The 24,136-nt window shown below is 40.0% G+C and overlaps 1 protein-coding gene across 1 annotated transcript in view; it reads right to left on the reverse strand.

Annotated features, from left to right (window-relative positions):
* Nucleotides 1-24,136, reverse strand: part of PCDH15 (protocadherin related 15) — a 460,117-nt gene that overhangs the window by 135,255 nt on the left and 300,726 nt on the right. The window contains exon 19 of the mRNA XM_074874163.1: nucleotides 14,891-15,019. Coding sequence (XP_074730264.1) covers nucleotides 14,891-15,019 — 129 coding nt within the window. The remainder of the gene's footprint in view (nucleotides 1-14,890; nucleotides 15,020-24,136) is intronic.

Genomic DNA, 24,136 nt, shown 5'->3' on the forward strand with positions numbered 1-24,136 from the left:
GAGATGACTACTGCCTCTTTACAAAGCTGCCATCCCATTGCTCAGGCAGCACTTCGTGTTACCCATCTTTGATGAACACCATGCACAGCCACTGAGGAGAAAGGCAAAGCTGAGAAGTCTCAACAAGTTATACAAGCACTGTTCAACCTACCTACAGGCCACATTGCAACCCCAAGAGACTTGGAAAGGCCAGAATGTCATATGTGGTGGCTGCCAAGCCCATTCCAGGGGCTGCCTTCTCCTGCTCAGACTTCCCTGTCACACAGCAGAGGGGGTTTTATATCCCACAACAGCCTTTCCCTGTCCCCAAACCTTTTCCTGTCTTTAAGAAAATTATTTTACCAAATTAGATCATTTTAACAGTTTAAGATCTCCATTAATTAACATTTTATCACTGAAAACTTGAAAAGAGATAATGTACTCTTTATGGATATGAAAGAAAAAGAGCTTAAACTCTTTTCTGAAAGAATCTTATCTCAAGGGTATATGAAATTATCTCTTTCCACATGGAAATCATTTCACAGAGCCTTTCGGAGCCTGTGGGCAGCAGCTCCAAGAAGTCCTCAAAGGACTTGCTGGTGGCGTGGTTACTATCTGTTCCCGTTTGAGGCTATTGGTTTGAATCAAAATGGATGACTTCAAGTCATTCTAATTTCATCCCCATGCTCCGTCACTGACAGGTACAAGCTGGCACAGACACATCACAAGCCCTGACCAGAAGGTAAAGGAGGAGGAGGTCTGCATAATGAGAAGCTGGGCTTTTAGAAAGTCCTGCTTCAAAAAACAGCCGTGCTTGAACTTGTCACTACCCTTAAAACAGAAGCCAACAACATCTCAGTAAATTAAATATAATTTGCTCACTATCAATGCTGAGCTGAATTACCTGGGTATACAGTTACCAGAGGTGGAAAGAAACAAGCAAACGTTTCATTTCTATATCACCTGAGTACCAAGGAAAGTCCCAAAGACAAAGCCAAGGAGGCTACGGCAGGACTAAAAATAGGCGAGAGCACATTCCTTGCCCAACAACTCATCCTCACTGATTCGCACATAAAAAGCACGGTAAGAATGTTGAAGCTTTAGTTGGTAAAGGGCCACCAGATGACAGCAGATCTTAAAAGGAGCTACAGATCTATTTATGGGCAGAAATCTCTTCACAGCCTTGCAGCTGCTGCTCATACAAGAAATGCGGGCTTTGTAGAGGCAGCAGAAACAGCAGGCGTGATTGCTCCAGGCAACTCAGCCCTCAGAGGCCACAGGGGAGACTGACACCATGGAAACTGAGAACAAAAAACCCCCAAACAAACAACAAGAGGGAACCAGCAAAAAGCGGGAAATTTAAAAAGCAAGGGAAAAGATCCCAAGCTGGGACAATAGTGTCATTGCATCTCAAATGCTGGAGGTGATGAGAATCTCCTCCAGCACCACTAATGGCTGAAAGGATCTGAGAGACAGAGCTGCACGCACTGCTTCTGTCATCTCTACTACACAATACTACATGGAGGGGAAGACTTACATATGACCACCCACTGGACAGACCCCAGAGCTGACATTCTTTCATACGTCCAGGTAGGCAGATTTTGAGAGCAATTGGAGAAAGCACTGGCTAGAAAAGACAGGAGCAGATGTTAGAGTCAAAACATCAGGAAGAGGTTCTTGATCTGAATTTGTAGTGTGCTGTGGCTCAGCTTGAGCAGCTTAGTCCTTTACTACCCTTAGACTCTTAGTCTGTAGTACTTTTAGAAACTGACTGCTTGCGGCTTGGATGGGCACACGCTTTGCTGGGTAAAAAACCGTCTGGATGGCCGGGCCCAAAGAGTTGTGGTGAACGGAGTTAAATGCGGTTGGCGGCCGGTCATGAGTGGTGTCTCCCAGGGGCCACTCCTGTTTAACATCTTTATTGATGATCTAGACGAGGGGATCGAGTGCACCCTCAGTAAGTTTGCAGATGACACCAAGTTGGGTGGGAGTGTTGATCTGCTCAAGGGTAGGGAGGCTCTGCAGAGAGACCTGGACAGGCTGGAGCGATGGGCTGAGGCCAACTGTAGGAGCTTCACTAAGGCCAAATGCCGGGTGCTGCCCTTGGGCCACAACAACCCCCAGCAGGGCTACAGGCTTGGGGAGGAGTGGCTGGAGAGCTGCCAGTCAGAGAGGGACCTGGGGGTGTTGATTGACAGCCGGCTGAACAGGAGCCAGCAGTGTGCCCAGGTGTCCAAGAAGGCCAACGGCATCCTGGCTTGTATCAGCACTAGCGTGGCCAGCAGGGACAGGGAAGGGATCTTACCCCTGGACTCGGCACTGGTGAGGCCCCACCTCAATGACTGGGTTCAGTTTTGGGCCCCTCACTACAAAAAGGACATTGAATGACTCGAGCGTGTCCACAGAAGGGCAACGGAGCTGGTGCAGGGTCTGGAGCACAGGTCTGATGGGGAGCGGCTGAGGGAACTGGGGGGGTTTAGTCTGGAGAAGAGGAGGCTGAGGGGAGACCTCATCACCCTCTACAACTCCCTGAAAGGAGGGTGCAGAGAGCTGGGGATGAGTCTCTTGAACCAAGGAACAAGCGCCAGGACAAGAGGGAATGGCCTCAAGCTGCGCCAGGGCAGGGTCAGACTGGCTCTTAGGAAGTATTTCTTTCCAGAAGGGGTTGTTGGGCGTTGGAATGGGCTGCCCAGGGCAGGGGGGGAGTCCCCATCCCTGGAGGGGTTGAAGAGTAGGGTTGACCCAGCGCTGAGGGATCTGGTGGAGTTGGGAACGGTCAGGGTGAGGTTCATGGTTGGACTAGATGATCTTCAAGGTCTTTTCCAACCTAAATGATTCTGTGATATGAGTAAGGATGAAACAGTATCCAGCTACGAGTGTTGCATGGAGGTACACCACCTGCATAACCAGATGCGCACACTCAGGAGTACAGGATTGCTGTTTGGGGTGTACATGTCCTCTCATCGCACCCCTTCATTTTGTTCCCGGGAGGTTATCTGCTCCCCAACTAATCTCTGAGCCATATGCCCTCAGCCAACCAGTCAACCCACAGCAACCCTGGACCACAGTAAGTCTCATGCTTGTTTCAGTTCAGATGAAGTTTGGTGGCCCTGGGATTATGACATTCCAGGCTCTGTTTGAGCTTCTGCACAGAGACATCACAGGTATGATGATTCCAGGCTTCGTGGGCAAAACTGGCCATGTCAGCCTTTCCAGAAGTAGACACAGAGTACACAGATTACTAAAGTACACAGAGTACTAAAGGACTGATCTCCTCAAGCTGAGCCACAGCACACTAAAAATTCAGCTAAGAACCTCTTCCTGATGTTTTGACTCTGCCATCTGCTCCTGTCGTTTCTAGCCAGTGCTTTCTCCAATTGCTCCCAAAATCTACCTACCTGGAGGTATGAAAGGATGTCAGCTCTGGGGTCTCTCCAGCAACCAGTTCCCTTGTCTGTTTTCAGCTATAATAATTACACACAAATCACAGATATTATTTTTCTCTGGGCTACACCAACATTCTTAGTAATTTCTTCTATTAGGTAAGGTCCATTAGGAGTAAAAAAGATCAAGGCAAACATAGAGCACAAAACTGGGCAGATTCCTCATAGTGCAGTGTCTGTCTCACCCTAGCTTCAAATCCCTACACATTTGATGCTGTGTGTATGTGTAGCGTGTGTGCAGAACACATTTTACTCCCCTACAGTAAGCTGAAGCTGTCAAAGTTGAGGGCAGCACAAGTGATAATCCACATTTCCAAAGGTGATCCCACACTCTTCCCCCGCCAGAAGGATGTTGAGACCAGACAACCGAAGAAAGAACCTACTAATTTCTGCCCTGTTTTCCTGCTAGAAGATTTATTGTTGCATCCAGCCCTAATCCAAGTCCTCCTCCCCCTCATCCCCACAGTCATCAAAGGGAAGGAAAGTACGAGTTCAAATGCCTGTAGAGGCAGAGAGAGTAAAAAGCAAGAGAGAGACGGAGCCTGAGGCACTCTGAGCCATCACACGAGCACTACTGCAATGCCTGAGTTCCCACCCATCGTGTTACACCCCCAAGATCTGCCAACACATTCCGGTGTTTGATCATTCGCAATCATGTGCAACACACTTGGTCAATTTGGATAGGAAACTAAGCTGATTTTGCTATTCTGGATAAAAGAAAAATTCAGAACCATCCCTCGGCATGCTCTGGTTCAAGCAGCTTGATGGACAAATTTACTACACCAGTGTTACACAGGTGAAGAGCTCATAAATTCACTTAAGTCAATGCGGCCTAACCAAAAGGGGCTTTGTGAGGACAGAGGAGCCTGCTTTACCTAGGTCTAAGGCAATTTATTTTCTTTAAATGGAGAGCATCTGCAGGAATATAAATTAGACTTAAACGGAAAAGAAAGAAAACAATCCATTTCTGACTGGCTCCTCTTCCCAATGTTGCAAGACATGCACAAAGACGAGGTGTGCATTTCTACCTCTCCCATCTCATTATGTTTATTCAGAATTAGGAAAAGCATGTTCCTCTGAATAGTCTCTGGTAACTACTGTTATTCTAGTAGCCCCTCAGATCTACATGACTACTTTCATCTCCATCTCTCACAGGGCTAACTTTTAAAGTACTGTGTGACAAAACAAACCTGAAAACCTAGGAATATAAATGAGTCATTACTTTCTTTCCAGGGAATACATCACACATTTACTGAGGATACCATAATCTACAAGGTGATAGCCTTTAACTGTTGCGGTAAGTTTAAATTTGCATTACCAGCTATGCCTCAACATTACTGAGAAACCCTCATGAATATAAACCAACAGTGTTCCAGAGTAACAAATTATCTTCCTCCATCTCAAACAGCTTGAAAACACAATTCTGGGAGATCTGAATTACCAAAATATCTCTTGAAGGATCATTAACTCTGAAATATAACGACAAGTGCTTAAATGTCAACAATATTAATTATATCATTATCATTCTTTTCAAAAGAAACCTCCTACTAATATCCACAACTCTTGCTCACAATGGGTAACAGGATTTAAGCAGGTTAATTGAAGATTTACGCTCGGACTGCTGGAGCTGGAAAACAGCAAAATAAGGCAGCGTGTTGTTATTCATACTTGTCTATAAAACAGAGGCAAACATGACAGGTATCCCCTCATTAAAGCTGCAAGTTGAAACACTTCTTAGAGATTAATTTGCCACCAACGCAACTTCCTCCAGATTAAATTTTCCTTCGGGTTGTCTTCAGGGACAGAAGTTCTCCATGATCCCTACTCATTCCAACAAAAGCTCCTGATCTCCAACAGCCTCTCCAGTATTCCAGCAAACACTGCAGCTTGAGGGAGGGAGGGATGGAAAGTGTGCTGGAGGATACAAAGGATGCTGTTGGTGGGAGTTGGGTTATTGTTTTCATGGACGATAACATGACTTTTTTTATTATCATGTGTTTAATGGGTTTATTATTATGTGTTTAATGGGTTTGTTATTATGGGTTTAAACGATTCCCAAGCCCCTCAATTGTGTCAAATAGCCAATCAAGTGTGGGTGGGAGCGCTAAATTGGATTTTGTAGCTATTTTTCAGGGAGATTACTATTTGTGCTCATAGGACAAAATTAACGTCTCCCAGATGAAGAAAGAGGCCACAGATATTTGAAATGTTTCAGACCTTTTTAAAAATATTTTAAGGAGGGAAAATGGGTCATCCATAAAAGTTTGGAATTTTCCTTTTTCCCTAAATTTCAGAAAGGCTTTTCCTCTCTTTCATTTCTTTTTGCCTTCTTTTCCACAGTCTTTCATTTCCTTATTTCATCCATTACATGCTCTAAGGAAAGGAAAAGATTAGAAGGTACCAACAGTTTTGAAAGATTTCTGTCAGCTGGACTGAAAATGATGTCAAAAGAAGTAAGGAAACAAGGAAATACTTTTGTCCTCCCAGTGTGGTCAACAGTTTTGCACACACTTTCCTCTTGCTTCATGCAGTTAGATTAATAAATACATGGCATTGCTGTATGTCCATTCCAGATAGCTGCAATACTCCCTGCGGCCCCAAAACCTGTAAGAGTACATTTCTGCGGAACTTCCTATAAAACTGACTTTTAAATTACATTGTTCATATAAAGAAAAAAAAAAAAAAAGTACCTTACAGACTTGCAGGATTAGAGGACTGCAGGTTTTGTACAAGTTTCAGATAAACAATGATATAATGCTTTTATTCTGTGTTCATGCTCAACCACAAGTATACACAAGGCTTTTTAACTTACTTGATTCTGCTATATAATTTCTGACATGCCATACAACTTAATGTTACACTGCAAGAAGAGACAGAGGCTCAGTTACAACGTATGATAAATCTTAAATGTTCTGAATTATTGGCCCGCACAAAAAGACTTGATGAAGAAAGATGATATAAAGAATATAAAGTAAAATTGAAAATTGCACTATCATGGCAAATTCACTCACTGATCTATCACCGGCTGGGGCAATCCAATTGGATGTAGCTAGTCTAAAAAAGTTGGAGAGGCAAAAACGAAACTCAGAGGCAGCACCCACAAATTTTGACTATCTTGAAATCTCAAGGCAACTTCTACTTCTTTAAGAGAACAAACTAATGCCTTAAACACACATGCTTTTGAAAAACACTACAGGTTTCCTGTATCTCCTCCAGGAACTTTTTTTTTTTTTTAAAAAAGTATCTTATTGAATTATCAAGTTATACCAGCTTATCATTCTTCTCATAACTTAGGTTAAAGTAACATATTTCAAATTTTCAAATACTAACATATTTTAGCCATTATACAAGATAGGAAAACCTTTGATAATTACTTTCATAGTCAATGGTAATTCCAGTGCATCTGGAGGGTTAGTTCGGAAAACAATTAAATGTGACTCTAAATAAAATTACGCAGTAAGAACAGTTAAACGCTGCAAGCAAATGTAAATTAAAATAAATGAAAATCAGAAAGCTCATGGATGCAAAAACATGATTTAATGGACTGGTGAACCTTCTACAAAAGTTAATCACATTGTAACACTTAAAAATAGACAAGCTTTCTTTAGTCTGGCATGCAACCAAATCCTAAATTTAGAGACTTGCACTGCCTGTTTTTACTTGAAAGATGATTAGAAATTTTGCTTTTACGATGAGTATGTTCTTTGGCAATGATATGATCAAGCAATTCAGAGATTAAACCAATGAATATACATAGTAGCAAAACTAAAGCCCAAAGCTTTCTAAATCACAGATGAAATATATTGTTTAAAATCTCCATATTTAGCTGGGCTCCCAAACATTTCTCTAATATGCTAATCCATTTTAAAGTTCTTTTTGTCATTTCTGTAGACTGCTGGCTCTCCTCATAAACCCACCTAATTAAAGAACATTAGAATTATATTCCAGCTTGGATTCTAACAGACAACATTTGGATTTGAAACTACTTATCTCACTCTCGGTTGCGTTCTGTTGTCTTCTCTTGTTCACAGAAGAATACTTAAAGGAAATTACTTTTCTTCAATTACAGATATCAAGGCCACAAGGTCTAAATATTAGAAAAAAAGTCACCTGACATGTATCACAAGAAAACTCCCCAACTCCTCCTTCTACCAGGCAGTCTTCAAAAAAGGAATCACTAATCTAGACAATCGTTCAAGTCACAGAACAACATCTATAATGAGAGGCTGCAGTCAAAAGTTAGCAGGCTCAATATAAACCATTCTAATTTGTAAGCTCAGGAAAACCATAATTTCTTATCCCAGTGACAGAAATCTGAACAGCCAAATCTAAACAAACAGAATCAGCCATCAAAATACTAAATGGGCATATATTAGAGACATGAAACCACTGATTCAGATTTAGTATGGCATCCGGCTGAAATAGCTAAAAGGGCTTAAAAACACACTGGGATGCAATGTGTCAGGCAGACAAAAACAAGAATTCCTTTCATACAAAAATCCCTGGACTCTCAACTGCTGTGAAAGTGTATACGGTTGAAATGCTTCTCTGATAGCAAGTATCAAAATTTCCATTGCATTAAGGCACAAATTTCATTACTCTGAAGACAAAATTGTAAATTAATGCACAAATAAAATATTGGAAAAAGGAAAGACAAGAGCACAGCTTTTGAAATTCATTTAGTTTAGAAAGTCACCCAATTTAGCACGTTATGGGTGGCAAGGAGCTTTTAAAAGCTATTTGATCTGTGTCTTAAGCTCACCTAAGTTCAAGGAACTGCTGTGAAGAAGAGGGAGTGTGGCTGCAGCTGCATGCTGTGAAATACCCTCCAGGAATTATACAACCTCTTAGGGTGTCAGCAGCAAGAAGCTAATCCGGCCTAGCACTGCTGGTCTAAGATGGAAAAAAATTGCACAAATCTACAACCGCATCTATTTCTTCTCATGACACAGGTTCGGACTTGAAACATCTATCTTGTTTTAAGTGGCTGAAGGAATTTGCTTGTTAATAAACAGGTGAAAATCCAACTAGAAGCACATGAGATGACAACATCAACTTGAGCAAAGGCTGTCATTTCATTTCTTCTCACCGTCTAAGTAGAGATGCAGCCTTTAATAATTATTATGATGGCTAATTATAAAATCTGAGAGACTATGGGAGGAAAGAAAGATAAAATTAAAATATTTAGTGAACACTATTCATAGAAGTTACCATTTTCTGCATTTCTCAGCCTTTTTACATCTCCACTTCCAGGTCAGAAAGAAGATATTCCCCAAGACTTATCATCTGGAGGAAAGCAAGGAGAGTACCACTCATCTTAAACCCAAAGCAAATCCCAGCACCTCTATGGCACACAACTTTAAAACCAGTGTTCAGCCAAGCTGACATGAGCCCGTCCTATCATGCACACGCAGAAGATTAAAGGCAATTCTTCCACCCTGATCAGATATTAGGGGCTGACAAAACTGATACAGTTAGGCAAGAAGCAGGAATAGAAGCACTTGCAACAGGACTGGAGCACATCTACGCCCTATTGGAAATACTCTCCCCTCCACATGTCCTGTCTGACATGAAACTATGAAAGTCTTTATGTCACCAGCATTTTATGAGGATCTTAAGGGAAATAGCTATATAGCCAAAATAGCCAACAGCCGAAAGCCATACTAAAAGCCTCTCTAACATACCATGTAGACAACTCTCTTAATAAGCTTGCAAGGAAATGATACCACAAAGGTCTTCTCAAAATGACCATGTGATGATACAATCGCTTACAAGAAGCTACATGGAAGTTGCAGAAATAAGCACAAACAGAAGCTCAAGAATAACAGTTTAAGAGCGATTTTTCACTGGAAAGTTGCACCTCCTTCCTACAGACACAGTGGTAGCCATACCACTAAACGGTAACATATATATTAGTGATACAGGTGCACATACTGCAACCAAATACAAAAGTTTGATTTTTCTCTGGTTGTGGTCCATCTGCCATGCTATGATTCTCCGATATTAGATTCTGATCAATTTTTTATGGATTCTGACTTTATAATCCTAGCTGCTCATTTTGGTTTTACATATATTAAATGAATTCAAAATATGTTGTTAGGTACTGTATTATGCAGTGAGCAGTAGTCATGAACTCACTCTGAGTATTTGAGATTTACTTCAGAGGCCACGATTTTACTCTTCTACAAAGTCTTAATTGCTTTCCCTCATAAACCGTCCTCTCCTGCCAATAAATCTCCATTTTTTCTGGTCTTGTCCTTTTTCCTCCACCTTTAATTTTCCTACAGGCTGTCTAAAGGTACAGGAAACCTGAGAATTTCATTTCAGAAGCTGGTATTCTTAATACAGTAAGGTGTAATCTACAGGGTAGGTTATTGGAAATCATACTGTGTTCTATGAGCCTTCCCATGGAAAACATGGCAATGGTGATTTAGGTAAACCGAGATTCCTTTCTAAGCTTTTTAACAACAAAATCTTGTAATGTAATACCTCATCAGTATTTGAAGCCGTTTTCCTGTATACAGAAACACAGAATCATGTAGTTGTGAGGGATCTCCAGAGGTTATTTAGTCCAACACAATAAGCCTTACCAACACGTGTGAAATTTAAACTGGGCATTAAATCATGAGACTTGCAGGGTTTACAACCATATGAATTTAAATAAAAATACAAGCCTGAATATATTCACTGATATTCACAGACAGAAAGCTCTGTTAGGAAATTGGCATCATAATTACATTTCATTAGCATTCAAAAGTGACAGTTTGCTTCTTTACACAACACAAAATACTTCTATACTGTTAAAAGAAAATGTCTAGAATCAGTAGACTGGTGCCATATAGGCAGTCTCTGTCTCTCTCTCTTGTCTTTCAGTTTTGCCTTGCTTTGTTCTGTAGTGGACAGATGCTATTGGATACATACCACAGTTATAAATTTATATTCATTACGTAACTAGAAAAGCAAAATATTTCCATTGTACTGTACAATCAAAGAAAGTCCTCCAAAGCTCGCTTTCCCAATAGGTAGAACAGCTCCATCCTAAAGAGCAACTTACTTGAAGCAACTCTTTCTCCATTTGTAAAAAGAAGCAGATGACAGAAGTATTACACACACTGTTTGCAAACCACTTTCATTATTGGAGCTTATTTATACTGTCTCCATTTTAGGGAAGATCTAAGGTCTAGTGATACTTGAACATCTGATTAGGTTTGGCCACTGTCATGTAATTCTTTATCTGTATTTTCTTTCTCATTTCCTTTCATGTTGCTACCTCCCCCCTGATACCAATATGTTCATGTTGGAGGTTTCAAACAGTGCCGATCAGTGACAAAAATATGCCTACAATAAACAAATGATGGGAGTGTGTGAAAGCATCTGGGTAAATATAAAAACCAGATGAATAAAAACTTCAGTCAAGTGATTTGTTTCCTCTCCTGGACCCCATCAGGTCAACAGCTTCTTATTTATACCACAGAATACATTTTTAAAGTCCGTAACAAACTACTCAGGACTGTCTTTCGCTAAACAAGAATGCAAACCTGTTTGCAGATGTTGCAGGCCATGTATTGATCTCCACCTAAATTTCATTCCACTTTTTACCTCCTATGCACCTGGTATTGATAAACAGTACCCTGAACAATGCAAATCATTCAGATGACCTATCTTCAGCAGGACCTCCGCTGTTTTAGACTGCAACAGAAAATAAGGTGCCTGAATTTCATTTTCAGGTTTCCCATTTGAAGTTTTTTGTTTCCTGTTTGTAGAGAACTTCACGCAGTAATTCTTCTCCTGCCTTGCTGGGCAATCCCCATGATCAGACATGAAAGAACAGCAGGGAATCTAATATACCTCCAACTGCCCCAATTTAGACAGCACTGTGCAAAATAAAAGGGATTTGAAAGACATCCTTTTCCAAGAGGTAGAATAGCTCCATCCTAAAGAGCAACTTACTTTCAGGTACACTTCCAGCCTTACCCTTTCTAGTTTTTGTTCTTTACTCTTCAGTATGCTCCTCAAATCCCCACTCCTACGCCAGTGCCTTCAAAGAGCCATCGGAGTGGCGAAGAGTGAGATCACTTCAGAGTGCAAATACTGCCTTACTACCCATAACAAGCCCTCTCCCGTCTTTGACAGAAAATTTTTCATTGCCCTTGTTCTACATTTCTTTGGGAAACAAATTCCCAAATGTTACCTAAGCCCTTATGGGAATCCCTTTTTAAGTCCAACTTTCCCACTCAAAATCAAGTAGAGCACAGAAATCTCTTGTCTGTGGCAGGAGTTACTCATGGGATTGTTTGACCTAATAGTTTTATACCCCAAATTGCTTATAACCTTACCTGTATTAGGGGAAAGGGAACAAAAGGAGGGTGTGAATATGATTTATCACTTGTTTAGAATAGACGAGCAGACAAGAGACATGAAGTTTTGCAGTCTCAGGAGAAAGAGAAAGCCCATACAGAAAGTCAAAAATGAGAAAAACATTTCAATAGCTGTTCACGTTATCTAGGCTATTTCTAATATTTTAATGCTAATAAATTTGTTACAGTGTTACCTTTCTACTCATTGACATCATAGAATATATCATCAGACCTTCCAACATTGCTATCATGTCAACTGGCAATTGAAAAAAAAAAAATTAAAAAAAAGTAGCTGCTGCTAATCAGCAAACCATATAATAATTGATTCTGGTGGATCTTGAATGAATAAAATAATGGATTTCACTATAAAATACATTCAAATAGTAAGCCAATTAGAAACAAAGTAAATTCAGTTGGGAGGGACCTCTGGAGGTTGTTTGGTCAGTCCTTCAGCATCCAGGTCATTGCTTATGTCTTATTTCCTCAAGCAGAGCATAAATTCATCTTCTCCTACTGTGGGTAGTGCTTTCCTCCCCCATACTGACACTGCGCTCAGGCAGCTGATGATCCTGATACCAAAACTTACCAGTAAAAACATCTGAGGCATCAAAGCAGTTGAGCACCTTTTCCATTTCCTTCTGTCACTAGGTCCTCGGCCTCAAGGAGCCCATATCTTCTTACATCTTAAGATAAAAATCTCTGGCTATATTTTCGCCATGAAAAATGGGAAGCCAACATTCGAAAGGGAAAAGGACACCGCAAAGCCTCTTTGGTTTTTTTTCCAGTCATCTATACCACTGCTTAATCTGGTGGATTTCAGGTTTCTGTTTGAAATGAATCTAGTAAGACATTCTGAAAAGCAGGCTTGCCAGTCAGCGGCTTAATTCTTGGTGGTGAAAACACATGACACAGTAAGGGCTACCTTCTTCTACCAGGCTATTTTCATCTAAAATAGGCCTTTATATTTTAACCACATTACAGTTTCTATACAAAATGTATTCCCATATAAAACCTCTCCCATACCTACTGTGGTTCTAAAGTACCATGAAGCCCAACAACACAACAAAAGCTGTTTCAGTATTTAAAGAAGAATATCCTCAAACATAGCTACACCTAAATGTTCATCAACCTGATTTCAATAATCTCACTGAAGCTGGAAAAAAATTCCAAGTGCCCAGATCACACTTTTCTATACTATCTATTTGCATTTGTGAATATGAAACGGTAGGAACTACATCCAGTATTTGTGCTATACAGAAAAAACTTTTTCCATCCAGAGACTGGGAATTAGGACTGGTGATAAACATGACAACAAATGATATAACCCATTTCTGTCATTCCACAACTAGGAATAAGCTATCACAAGGCTTCCTAAAATATTTTCATTGCAACACAACTTAAAAATTATACTAATTTATAAGATAGAGAGGTTCCGTTGCAATAACTTGTTTCATTTTATAGTTCCATCTAAGCTAAAAATAGACCCAGTCTAGTGTTTGAGAAGATTATTGTACCTTAAGGGCACCCAGCAAAACACAAAATGGATTTTAAAGATATTTGGTACCGATTTGAAATATCATGTCCATACATTTTAGGATGCAAAATGAAAAATGACCACATAAAATGAACACAATGACAAAACCCAAAGCAATAACTTACTGATTTTTGGAAACTGATTTAATTGCAGGGATCCTAATTTCTGTATGTCCAAGGCTTCAAAACAGCCTTTGACATGGCTGATATTTCAGTCTAGCATAACAAAATTAAGCTTTATGAAAACTGTAATCTTCATCAATGCTGGCAAAAGTTATTTCCCTTGAAAATTACATTTGAGCTTGGACAGCTTCAGAGCAGTACCCACCCTGAACGCTGCCAGGTTATACAGCAAACAGAGCACAGACATATGTAGAACCACTTCAGTGTAAGTGTAAATGTTCTGAAGCCTACAAAACCTAAAGTATAACGTGAATGAAATCAAACTCCATGAATAAGTAACGGAATTGGAAGGAAACACAACCCTATCCCAAGGAAGCATTTTTTCAATTTATAAATACCAGAAAACAACTGAAGTTCACTCAAAAAGAGCATAAAATTAACCAGAAAGATGATAGACAAGGAACACTGATGGACGTCTTACTGAATAACATGAATTTGGAAAGAAACATGGTTTTTATGGCTATATGCTACCCAATATGGTTTCCATGCTACCCAAAATGTCCTAGTCTTTCCAAAGGTACTGCTAATACGGCAGTTAAGGAGCTCCCGTTTTCTCTTGATATGGTTTCTACCGGAAAGAAATGCTGATTTTTTTGCCTAAATTCCTGAAGAAACATGCTTTCAAATTCATCTTTTACCTACAGCTCGTACTGCATCCAACCTTTGTGCTAACCCATCACTGAAGGAAATATGAAACATCGTATTCAACTACGGGTTTAAAAAAAACCAATTCATACTTCCTGCTTTCACCTGATGGTCAGAAAAGCTGAATTTCTCAAAAAAAGCGATGTATGCTTCAAGTGACTGAATCTGCATTCAGTAGTCCAGAAGACTGGACTTCTATGTTATAAAAATTTACATAGTTTAAAATCACTCAAATTAACAATACTCCAAGCACCATCTATTTTTACGACAGGTAATCAATTATTTCAGTCAACAGTTTAACTGTTTTTCCTTTAACGGCCTTAAAATTTTCTATATGCATGACAGTTTCATATACACATGCGTCACTTGTTCAGTGTGTTAGAAAAATATATTAATAGAAATCAGTAAGAGTATAAAAACATGGTAACAATGTTGTCACACTGTAAATCTGTTATAAGCCAGCTTTTACAGTGATGTGTCTTCAAAAACAGCTTTTTAATGTGTTACTTTCAAATGAAAAAGCCTTGTCAGCTATTAAGTATAGAGAAGAAGAAAGAAAAAAAAATTTCGGTATTTTAAAGCCCAAAAGATGACTTTGTTAACATAAATGCATCTGACAATAGACATTTAAACCTAAGACATTTGGATGTGAGTTTGTCTAAGGTACAACTATTTTGTGCTCTTTCGTAACAGTCTCTACAATTTGGGTAATAAAATAAACAATTTAACTCTGCACCGTTAATAACTTACCCTTACTTGACCAACAAAAGCATTGGCTTCCTCTTCCTGTACAGACAGGTTTTTAGGTAGAAACATATCAAAAACTGGTCCGTTGTCATTTACATCCGTCACCACTATATTAACAGTAGCAGTTGAGGTCTACAGAGAAAGATAACGTTATGAACAAATTAACTTTATGTTACAATCTCACAGATGACAACAGAGCAGCAACCTTACTGCTATGTATTAGACCCACCCAGTACAGAATCACAGGTAAAGAGGTTATCGATACTTTTTGCATGTTTTTGTGAAACAGGAAGCATTATTAATTTGAAGAGTTTATTTTTACCTTTCTTATAAGACAAAACAAGCTGAAAAAACATATTAGGGATGCACAAAGGACATCAGATATCTTTTTTCTTGCATGGTATTTTGAGGATCTTCCATTCTGAGTGGGGGAAAAAAGCTAGAAATATCAAAATTTGCCTGAACTATAAATTTGGAAATTACTGATTTTACTAATCAAAATATGCTACTGTGATGATTAGCTTAGATGATTAGTCAGCCTCTTAGCTGACACAACCATGCTACGACAGCTCCATGGTGAGCTGGCTTTAGCTCAGAGATCTCTGTATCATCCTTCACCCACATGACGCTGACGTGTTATTAAGCATTAGCACATCAACTCTAACATAGAGAGGTGTCTAGTGGGAACAGCATAATTAACTATATTTAACACACATAAAATTTCAACGCAACATGTCTGTGCTCCCTCCTGAATTTTTCTATCCAAATCAAAGCAATTGAGAATTAAATACTTTGTTTGCAGATCTTCACAGCTTGAGACAGATCCCTTTTCACTGGTCCTATACACTGAGTGTTTCAGACACAAAACACCACATTATTGTACATTATTGTAATTAATTTATTAGTGTATTTTAAATCAATTCAACAAAAGCCAACACCTTTGTTATCAGAGATACTTTTATCCCATAAATTCAAACCCAGCACAGCAGCAAGTACCATTGCAAACTGCAGTTTCAAGTTTATTACAGATTAAGATCATAATAGAAACAGATACATTCAGCTAACACCAGCTCCTACGTGCAGTTAGTTATTTCAAAATATGGCTAAGCATGGGCATCTCTCAACTTCTTTGTTTCTCAAGTTTAACAGTTTTGCACTGAGGTGAAATACCTCAGTTTGAGCCTCATTTATTTAAACATTGTGGCAAAAGCAACAAAAACATGCCTTTGTTTTATACCCTATGATTGTAACTACAGAAGAGCTGAGGCTCATGACGAGTTTCCGTGGCCTGTGACATGGGATGCAAAGAGAAGGAATGAACAGCACTCCTCATGCACTGGAGAAAAGAGAAGCACTACTAGGCAAAAACCAAGGTCAGGAAGATTGAAATGATACACCAGGGAAGTGTTTCCTTGCAAGAACAGAGCAGCACAGCCACAGACAGTGCAGGGAGGCTGCAGCATCTTCCCCAGGAGCAAGACGTGTACCGATAGGTCAGCGGTGTGGAGTGATGCTGATGCTGTGGTGGAACAGTAGATGGGCAGGCTAACCTGGTATCGCAACACAGTGTCATTAGTCTATAAATGCTTCCCTCAGTGCTTCATTCAGTTCATATGAAAATAAAATAAAATTATTTTATGAATACAGCCTGTTAGACAGGTATCCTAAGGGAGACAGATGCTAGAAAGAAACACGTATGAAGTTTAATACTGATGCCTTATTGCTGCAGATTGCCAATGCTGGTTGTCCAGACTGTTTTGTACTGTTCCCCCAGTGACAGTAATATTTGTAATGATGTCTATGCTGCAGCCACTGCCACTGTGAAGTGCAGTGCAAAATCAAACGCTGTGTATTAAATCAGCTTTCCTGTGCTGTATCTAGATGCCTTCTGATACTGAACTACTTCACACCAAGTTACACTGGAGGAAATCTATATGACATTACAGTCACAGCAGTTACACAGTGTGGATGTAACGCCTGAAAAAGTCTCTTGCTTTAGGCACAAGACTAACCAACCCATTGGAAAGTGGCACCTCACAGGTTTCATAAAGAAATCTGTAACCATTCTCCCTAAAAAAAAAAAAAAAAGTCTGAATGTAAACCTGAATCTTTGTATGCCTTTTCTGAAACATCTTCTGGAGCAGTACCTCCCACGTAACAAACCTCAAGCAGTTTTACACCCTCATAAGTCTCCACAGTAACTGCCCACAATAAATGCAGAATATTTTCTCATTTTTATTAAGGGGCAAGCTCTTTGTATCTGCCACATGGGAAAAGCACCTGCAAAGGACAACTAATGTACTCACACCTTAATAGTATTTGGTCATACTTTCATTGCTGTGTTGCCGGTTCAATCTGATGACTTACTCTCTGCAGGAGAGATCCTATAACAGGTCAATCTCCTTCACCTTCCAAATCCTCAGACTTGGCAAGCGGCCCAGTCACCAGTGTTGGAGTCAGCCACCTCTTTTCACGTCTCTAAATGTAGCTGGTGCGTTTGCACTGCGTCCCACTTACTCACTGAGGTGCTACGTGGGGTAGCAGGCTTCCTTAGCAATCCCTTTTGATACCAGCACAGCAAAGAACAAATCCCAAACACACACAAGTGGCATAAATAATATCCATGCACAACACAGCACTTTCAGAGCAAGATTTTTTTCTACAGTTTTTGTATGGAGGCAAATGCAGAAAACAGATCTGTTCCACAACAAGCACCATACAATAAATACTTAATACTTAAGAAGTAATGAATACGGAGTATTTTGAAACGAACACACACACAGATGTTTTCAGGCTGACTTCTTATATTTGCTTACGCTCAGTTATTTGCTAATTGTTTCTGAAACTGCCATTCCCACATTCAATTTATATAAGGAATATGTACTTTACAATTTATGCATCATTCTCAACACAAAACACACTCCAGAACGTTTGGTCTGATGTGCAGTGCGCGCTGAATGTAAATCAATCTTCCAAAGCTGACTTGATTCCATGGAATACAGGGTAATAAAACCTCTTAGATTTAATAAACTGGGAGAAATATGACATAAAAAGCATTGGCTTAAGACAGAGAGTAATTCTCATTTTGAAAATATTTCTTTTCCCTTCAAGAGAATTTAACAGGATGTGTCTGATAGTCTGCAGCATGTTTACTTCTGATGACGCTGAATCAACCCACAGCAGCAATCGGAACAGCCACCGAAACATGTCTTTTCATCTGATAACTTCTGAATCAAGTGCTGAAAGTAAAATTACTGTTGTGAATTATTTACAGGTCTAACTTTTGTACAGAAATGCATGCCAATGGGGGGGGGGGGGCCTCACATACTTATTTTGGATAAGCATAGCAACATGTTATGAGGAACTCTTATGAACACTTCTAAACAACAATGTTTTTCTAAACCCAAGCAACCCTTTTCTCTGGAAGGATGATATTAACAAGATGACCCTGCAGCAATACTTCTATGTCTTGAATAAAAAAGGGACTTCTCCTCAAGCCTCCTTGAAACTCAATCATTAGAATATTATTAGAAATACAGAGCTTACTGAAATACTGGAATAAATCTAGAAGGGGTCATTGGAAGTATCAAAGCACACTTAGGTTTCACCTAAGAGGAGACAGTGGAGGCAGCATTAAAAGCATCTTAAAACCTGGATTTTAAGATTAATTTTAAGATCCTTTTTAACACCTTTATCAATGATGCAGAGGAGGTAATGAAGCACACTCTCCTCAGGTTTGCAGGCAGCACCAAACTGATGGTAACAGTCAATTTGCTGTAGGGCAGGGCTGCCATGCAGGAGGGAATCAGCCAGCTGAGGAACTGGTCCACAAGAACCCTATGAAATTCAACAAGGACAAATTCCCAGTCCAGCCCCTGGGAAGGACAAGCCCCTTACAGGGACCTGGGCCAGTGCCTGCCTAGCCGGGAGCAGCTAGGATCAGAACTAGTGTGGCCAGCAGGGACAGGGAAGGGATCTTACCCCTGGACTCGGCACTGGTGAGGTCGCACCTCAATGACCGGCTTCAGTTTTGGGCCCCTCACTCCAAAAAGGACATTGAATGACTCGAGCGTGTCCAGAGAAGGGCAACGGAGCTGGTGCAGGGTCTGGAGCACAGGTCTGATGGGGAGCAGCTGAGGGAACTGGGGGGGTTTAGTCTGGAGAAGAGGAGGCTGAGGGGAGACCTCATGGCCCTCTACAATTCCCTGAAAGGAGGGTGCAGAGAGGGGGGATGAGTCTCTTGAACCAAGGAACAAGCGCCAGGACAAGAGGGAATGGCCTCAAGTTGTGCCAGGGCAGGGTCAGACTGGCTCTTAGGAAGTACTTCTTTGCCGAAGGGGTTGTTGGGCGTTGGAATGGGCTGCCCAGGGCAGGGGTGGAGTCCCCATCCCTGGAGGGGTTGAAGAGTCGGGTTGACCCAGCGCTGAGGGATCTGATGGAGTTAAGAACGGTCAGTGTGAGATTAATGGTTGGACTAGATGATCTTCAAGGTCTTTTCCAACCTTGATGATTCTGTGATTCTGAGAGCTCTGTGGGACAGGCCTGTGCATGGTGGCAGACAGTGAGTGGAGCAGGAGCACCAGTGTGCCCTGGCAGCAACACAGGCCAGCAGCTCATGGGCCCTATGGACAAGGGACCAGCCTGGAGATCCAGAGAAGGGATTATCCCCTCTCTGCTCTGAAGACCACGTCTGGATACTTAGATAGCATCAGGAGAGAAAATGAGTGTAAACTGAAACAAGAGAGGTTCAGACTGGACCTATTCAGAAGGAATAGCTTCTCCCCATGAGGACAAAACTGAGAGCATTTCAATATGACGAAGCACTAGTGTTTTCTGTACACTGTGCTCTAGCTTTTCGTCACATTGTGTACTGGGAATCCGGTCTCAGCACTCCCTGGATAAGACCATAAAGAATCAAGTTTTTGATGTCTTTATATCATCAGATCGTGGTTACTTGAAAAATGCAATAAATCAACTACCACTCTGACTTGCGTATGTGAAAGGTGAAAGCTTTCTTGAGTTATTCTATAGGTTATTCTGCAATGTAGGATAGGACTTGTCACTGATACTGAGGGATTCCAGGTCAGACTAATCCCCCAGACTAACAAGAACTGGAAAAATTTAAGAGTTTTTGCTTGACTTAGTTTCGCAAGAAAAAAAGAAAGTTGTGGGGATTTTAGAAGAAGGGAGAGAGTGAGGTAGGAGAAGACACATTTGGAACTGTTTCCCAAGTCTTCTAAGAATTTTTAGCATTTTTCAAAAGTTGATAGCAATACTTTAACTCATCTTAAGCATCCTACTTTACCTGTCAGTCAACACAGCCACACAGGATAGTGCTTCACTTGTTACCAAGTCTTAAGTCATACTTAAACTTTCACTTATGAATTAAAAAAGCAAGATTAGCAATATTTTTGCAAAGAAACTTTTTATTCAGATGTCAAACAGGAAAATTATTTTACAAAGTCAAATTTTCTGTTCTTCCTAAACTTCCAATGGTATTAAAATAAGACCAGTATTTCAAATAATCCTCATTTTTATATTAGTCACAATTCAGCAAATTATCAAAAGTGGATGAATTCAGCAGCAGAAATACCAAGAGGAGTATTTAAAACAAACTCTGGGTTAGCAGCAATGCTGCTGTGCTTTCTTCCTTTAAATCAGTAACAACAAACTCTGAAACTGAGAAAGAATATGGGAATGCTCAAAAATCTTGCTATTTCATCTGAATACAGGAAACATTTGTTATCCCACTGATGGAGCAATGCCAACCTTTCACATGAAATTGTAGTCAGTTGGCTACCTTTATTTCTTTGAGATGCATAGAGCAGCAGTTCTCCCATGTCAGAAACTGCTATAATCAAAGATTATTAAATAAAATCAACATTTTTATATCCCCATTAGATGGCTCCAAAGATTTGCTTAAGCTATCTGTAAGCCACAGCTTAAGACTGATGTGCTATTCTGAAATAGCCTTCATTAGACAACTAGAATAAATAACAGTGGCTTATTCAGAACTGCAGCATGGAGCAGTATTGGTAACATCATGATCATCTGTGCTATGGATAATGTAAAAAGTCACCAGCAACAGTAAAATCACATTGACTAACTAATGATTGCTTAGAAGTTATGGTCAGGGCTAGCCATAACTTATGTTCAGGGCTAGCCATAACTTCTTTTCAGTCTGTCACTGGAACAGAAAATAAGCAAGCAAGCAGACTGTGGGTCATACCCTTTCTTACAGCAGCCAAGTAACTATTTGGCACCCTAGTCAACAGGCAAGAAGGACCATAGATAGTTAATTTATACTTTGGGGATAAAAAGTGCAGTGCAGAGAGGATAAAAATAAACATACTGGGATCACAATATTTTGTATGAAGCTCAGTTTCTTGTACTGTTGGAGAAGCCTACCATTTCTTATTGCTGTTGTCAACTGCCTGAGATCACTTCCACTGTCACATAAACCCCACTTCATTTTTCTATGTCACTAGCTTAAATTCTTCCACCAAGGAGACCTCCACCACACAGACAGAGAGGTGGTGATGCTTTTAACTTCGTCACAACTCATCACATCAAAATTTTTAAGAGAGTAATGAAGAGCGTGAGGACCTATAAGAGTAATTCTCACCTTTGACTACCAAAGCAGCAAAAGTTATATTTAAAGACAAGTTCCAACTGGATGCCCATTTACTTCTACAAAGCCAGCTTTCTTGTTTTGTTAGTGGGGACAAAAAAAAGCTGTATTGGACATCTCATAACCTCAAGATTCAAAGAAAAAAAAAAAGATGGTTCTCATACTTCAAATGCTGTAACATGTATCTGGAACCTACATCCCAGCTCCCTACAACACTACTGTCCTCTTTGTTTGGCTCTAGTCTTGTACCACTACAAGTGACCTGCATCTGGCAGAGTAGAATTAAGTCAATGCTTAGAACTACAGCAGCATGAAGTAGATTTTTCCTTACAAGGCTTGGGGAAAATGAATAGAGAAAAAGATGATGTTTGAAGAAAATCAGTTGCAGCTAGGATCTTTTAATTTGCCCCCTTGATTGTACATATGCTATTTTGCTCATTACATACTTCAGAATGAAAGGAAATAGTTTCACAAATTTCTTAAGGAACTGTGAAAAGTTACAGTGTTTTGTAGAGGATCCTAAAAGAGACAGTAAAACAGCACTCTTTCATAAAACAAAGCTGCTGTTTCACTGAAGCTCCTGACATATGTTTAATTACCACTAAAAGTCTTTAAACAAACTTGAGTTGTTCCCCAAAGTAATGAGAGAGAGACCTAATTCACAACTGTTTTTGTATAACAATTGAATGGAAACTCCTCGTGCAAATACCAAGATAATATAGTAAGGATAAAAAACTGCTTTGGCTGTTTTAAAACCAGGCTTTTCTACAAAAGATTTGTCAAGTATGGTTTGGAAAGGAATGTTGAAGCTATTACTGGAAATTCACGCAGGGGAGAAAGAAGCCTCATATCAGGCACTTTCTATTTATTACTGAAGCAAACTGTGTCTACTTCTCTTTTATAATAAACAAAAGTCAAACAAAAGATCATCAGCTGCAATTTATAGCTTTCTTAGGGCCACTAAAATAGTTCTTACATATATAATTCTTCCCTAAGCAATAAATGTAACATTTACATTGCCTTCACAAATATCTTTTGTCCTAAGTATGCCAGGCCCTGATAAATGTAATGGGATGATAAATTTGAAGGAAATTTCACTTGTGACTTATTTTATTTGTACCCTGCCATTTAAATTGAAGTTCGGAATTGATGAGAGCATTCTACGCCTTGAAGAGGAAACATTCTTAGCTCTGATGTTAAGCAAGTTTATTAATTTAGACAAACTCTAAGACAAATGCTATCATCTCTAGATATAACTAGTTTGCAAATAATAAGATCTGATGCAAAGCCCAAGGCCTTATTTGATCAAAAAAGAAACTGTACATAATGCTTCTGATCTACATATTGGGACTCATCTATATTCAGTTGAAGAAAACTACACTTAAATTATGATATCCAGAATAATAGCTGTTCTTTACAAAACAGGGGAAACAGCTACTCAGATCTGAAGCTACTGGGAATGATAAAGACCAGGATAAAATATACATGAACTATATAACGGGTAAACTGCCATGCTGTCCAAGTTCAGTGCTCCAGGAGAACAGCCTGAAGAGTGACATCGCTAATGGGAATCTAATATTGATTGGTAACAGAGGATGACAATGAAGTGCCAAAGTTGGAAAAAGTGATGGGTAAATACGCACGACTGGTTATGGCCTTGGTCACTAACCTTTTTGAATGCACAGAAGCTGCATAAGCCCAATAAACAACGTCCACCAGGCCATGGGGAAGGGGGAGCATGTTATTCTTTTCCAGTCTGTTCCTATCAGCAAGGATGCAAGCCTCAGGTATTTTCAGACCTTGCTTCCTTCCAGTGTAGGGCATGAGAACTTTAAAAGCGGCATCTACCGACCCTCTACACCTCTCCAAGTTATAAAGAAGAAATGGCCCGCTGGACTGCAAAGAAATTTAGGAGAGAGAAGAGACTCAGGCTGAAGGGAAAGACAAGGCTGGAGCTTGTCAATAATTACACTAATGAGAAAAGATCAGAAAAGGCCTGGGGAGGAGACAAAGAGAAAAACTGTCAGACACAAAAAAATAAATCCCCAAAGCAAACTGCCCAAAACTAAAACCTTGCACATACAGAAAGAAAATATAAAAGATGAGAACTTCAATGGGAAAGGAAGAAAAAAATCATTACATTCAAGAAATGTCCTTGACAAACGCACAGGACTGATGGGATAGGTCTCCACTGTTAAGCCAGTCACCAGCCATCTAACAGCCAGCGCTCCAACCCTCTGTGTCTGTTTGTGGAAGAGAAAGAGTAATGATCTGCTGTCCAAGCAGATCTCGATATCACAGGAATGAAACATCAGTGTTTCTAATGCATGAACCAGCAGTAGCTGGCAGCTTATATCCCAAGCTATATAGCTCAGGCTAAACAACCCAAATTGACATCATGCTGTGTGCTGCACATCACCTAACATAGTTGGAGGGTAGCATACAAAGTAGGCTACGTTTGTCATGCAGCCTGGCAGAGACAAAGCTGTGGGAAACTGGGTCTGCCTCTAAATTAAAAACTCAGGATTCAGTGTCTTAATCACAAATGGATAAAGCTGTGGCATCTCTACCAATGTCTTTATATCATAAACCAAACCTGAGAACTTCAAAACAGGTGA

The sequence above is a fragment of the Strix uralensis genome, chromosome 7, assembly GCF_047716275.1.
Source record: "Strix uralensis isolate ZFMK-TIS-50842 chromosome 7, bStrUra1, whole genome shotgun sequence".
In the NCBI taxonomy this organism is placed as follows: Eukaryota; Metazoa; Chordata; class Aves; order Strigiformes; family Strigidae; genus Strix; species Strix uralensis.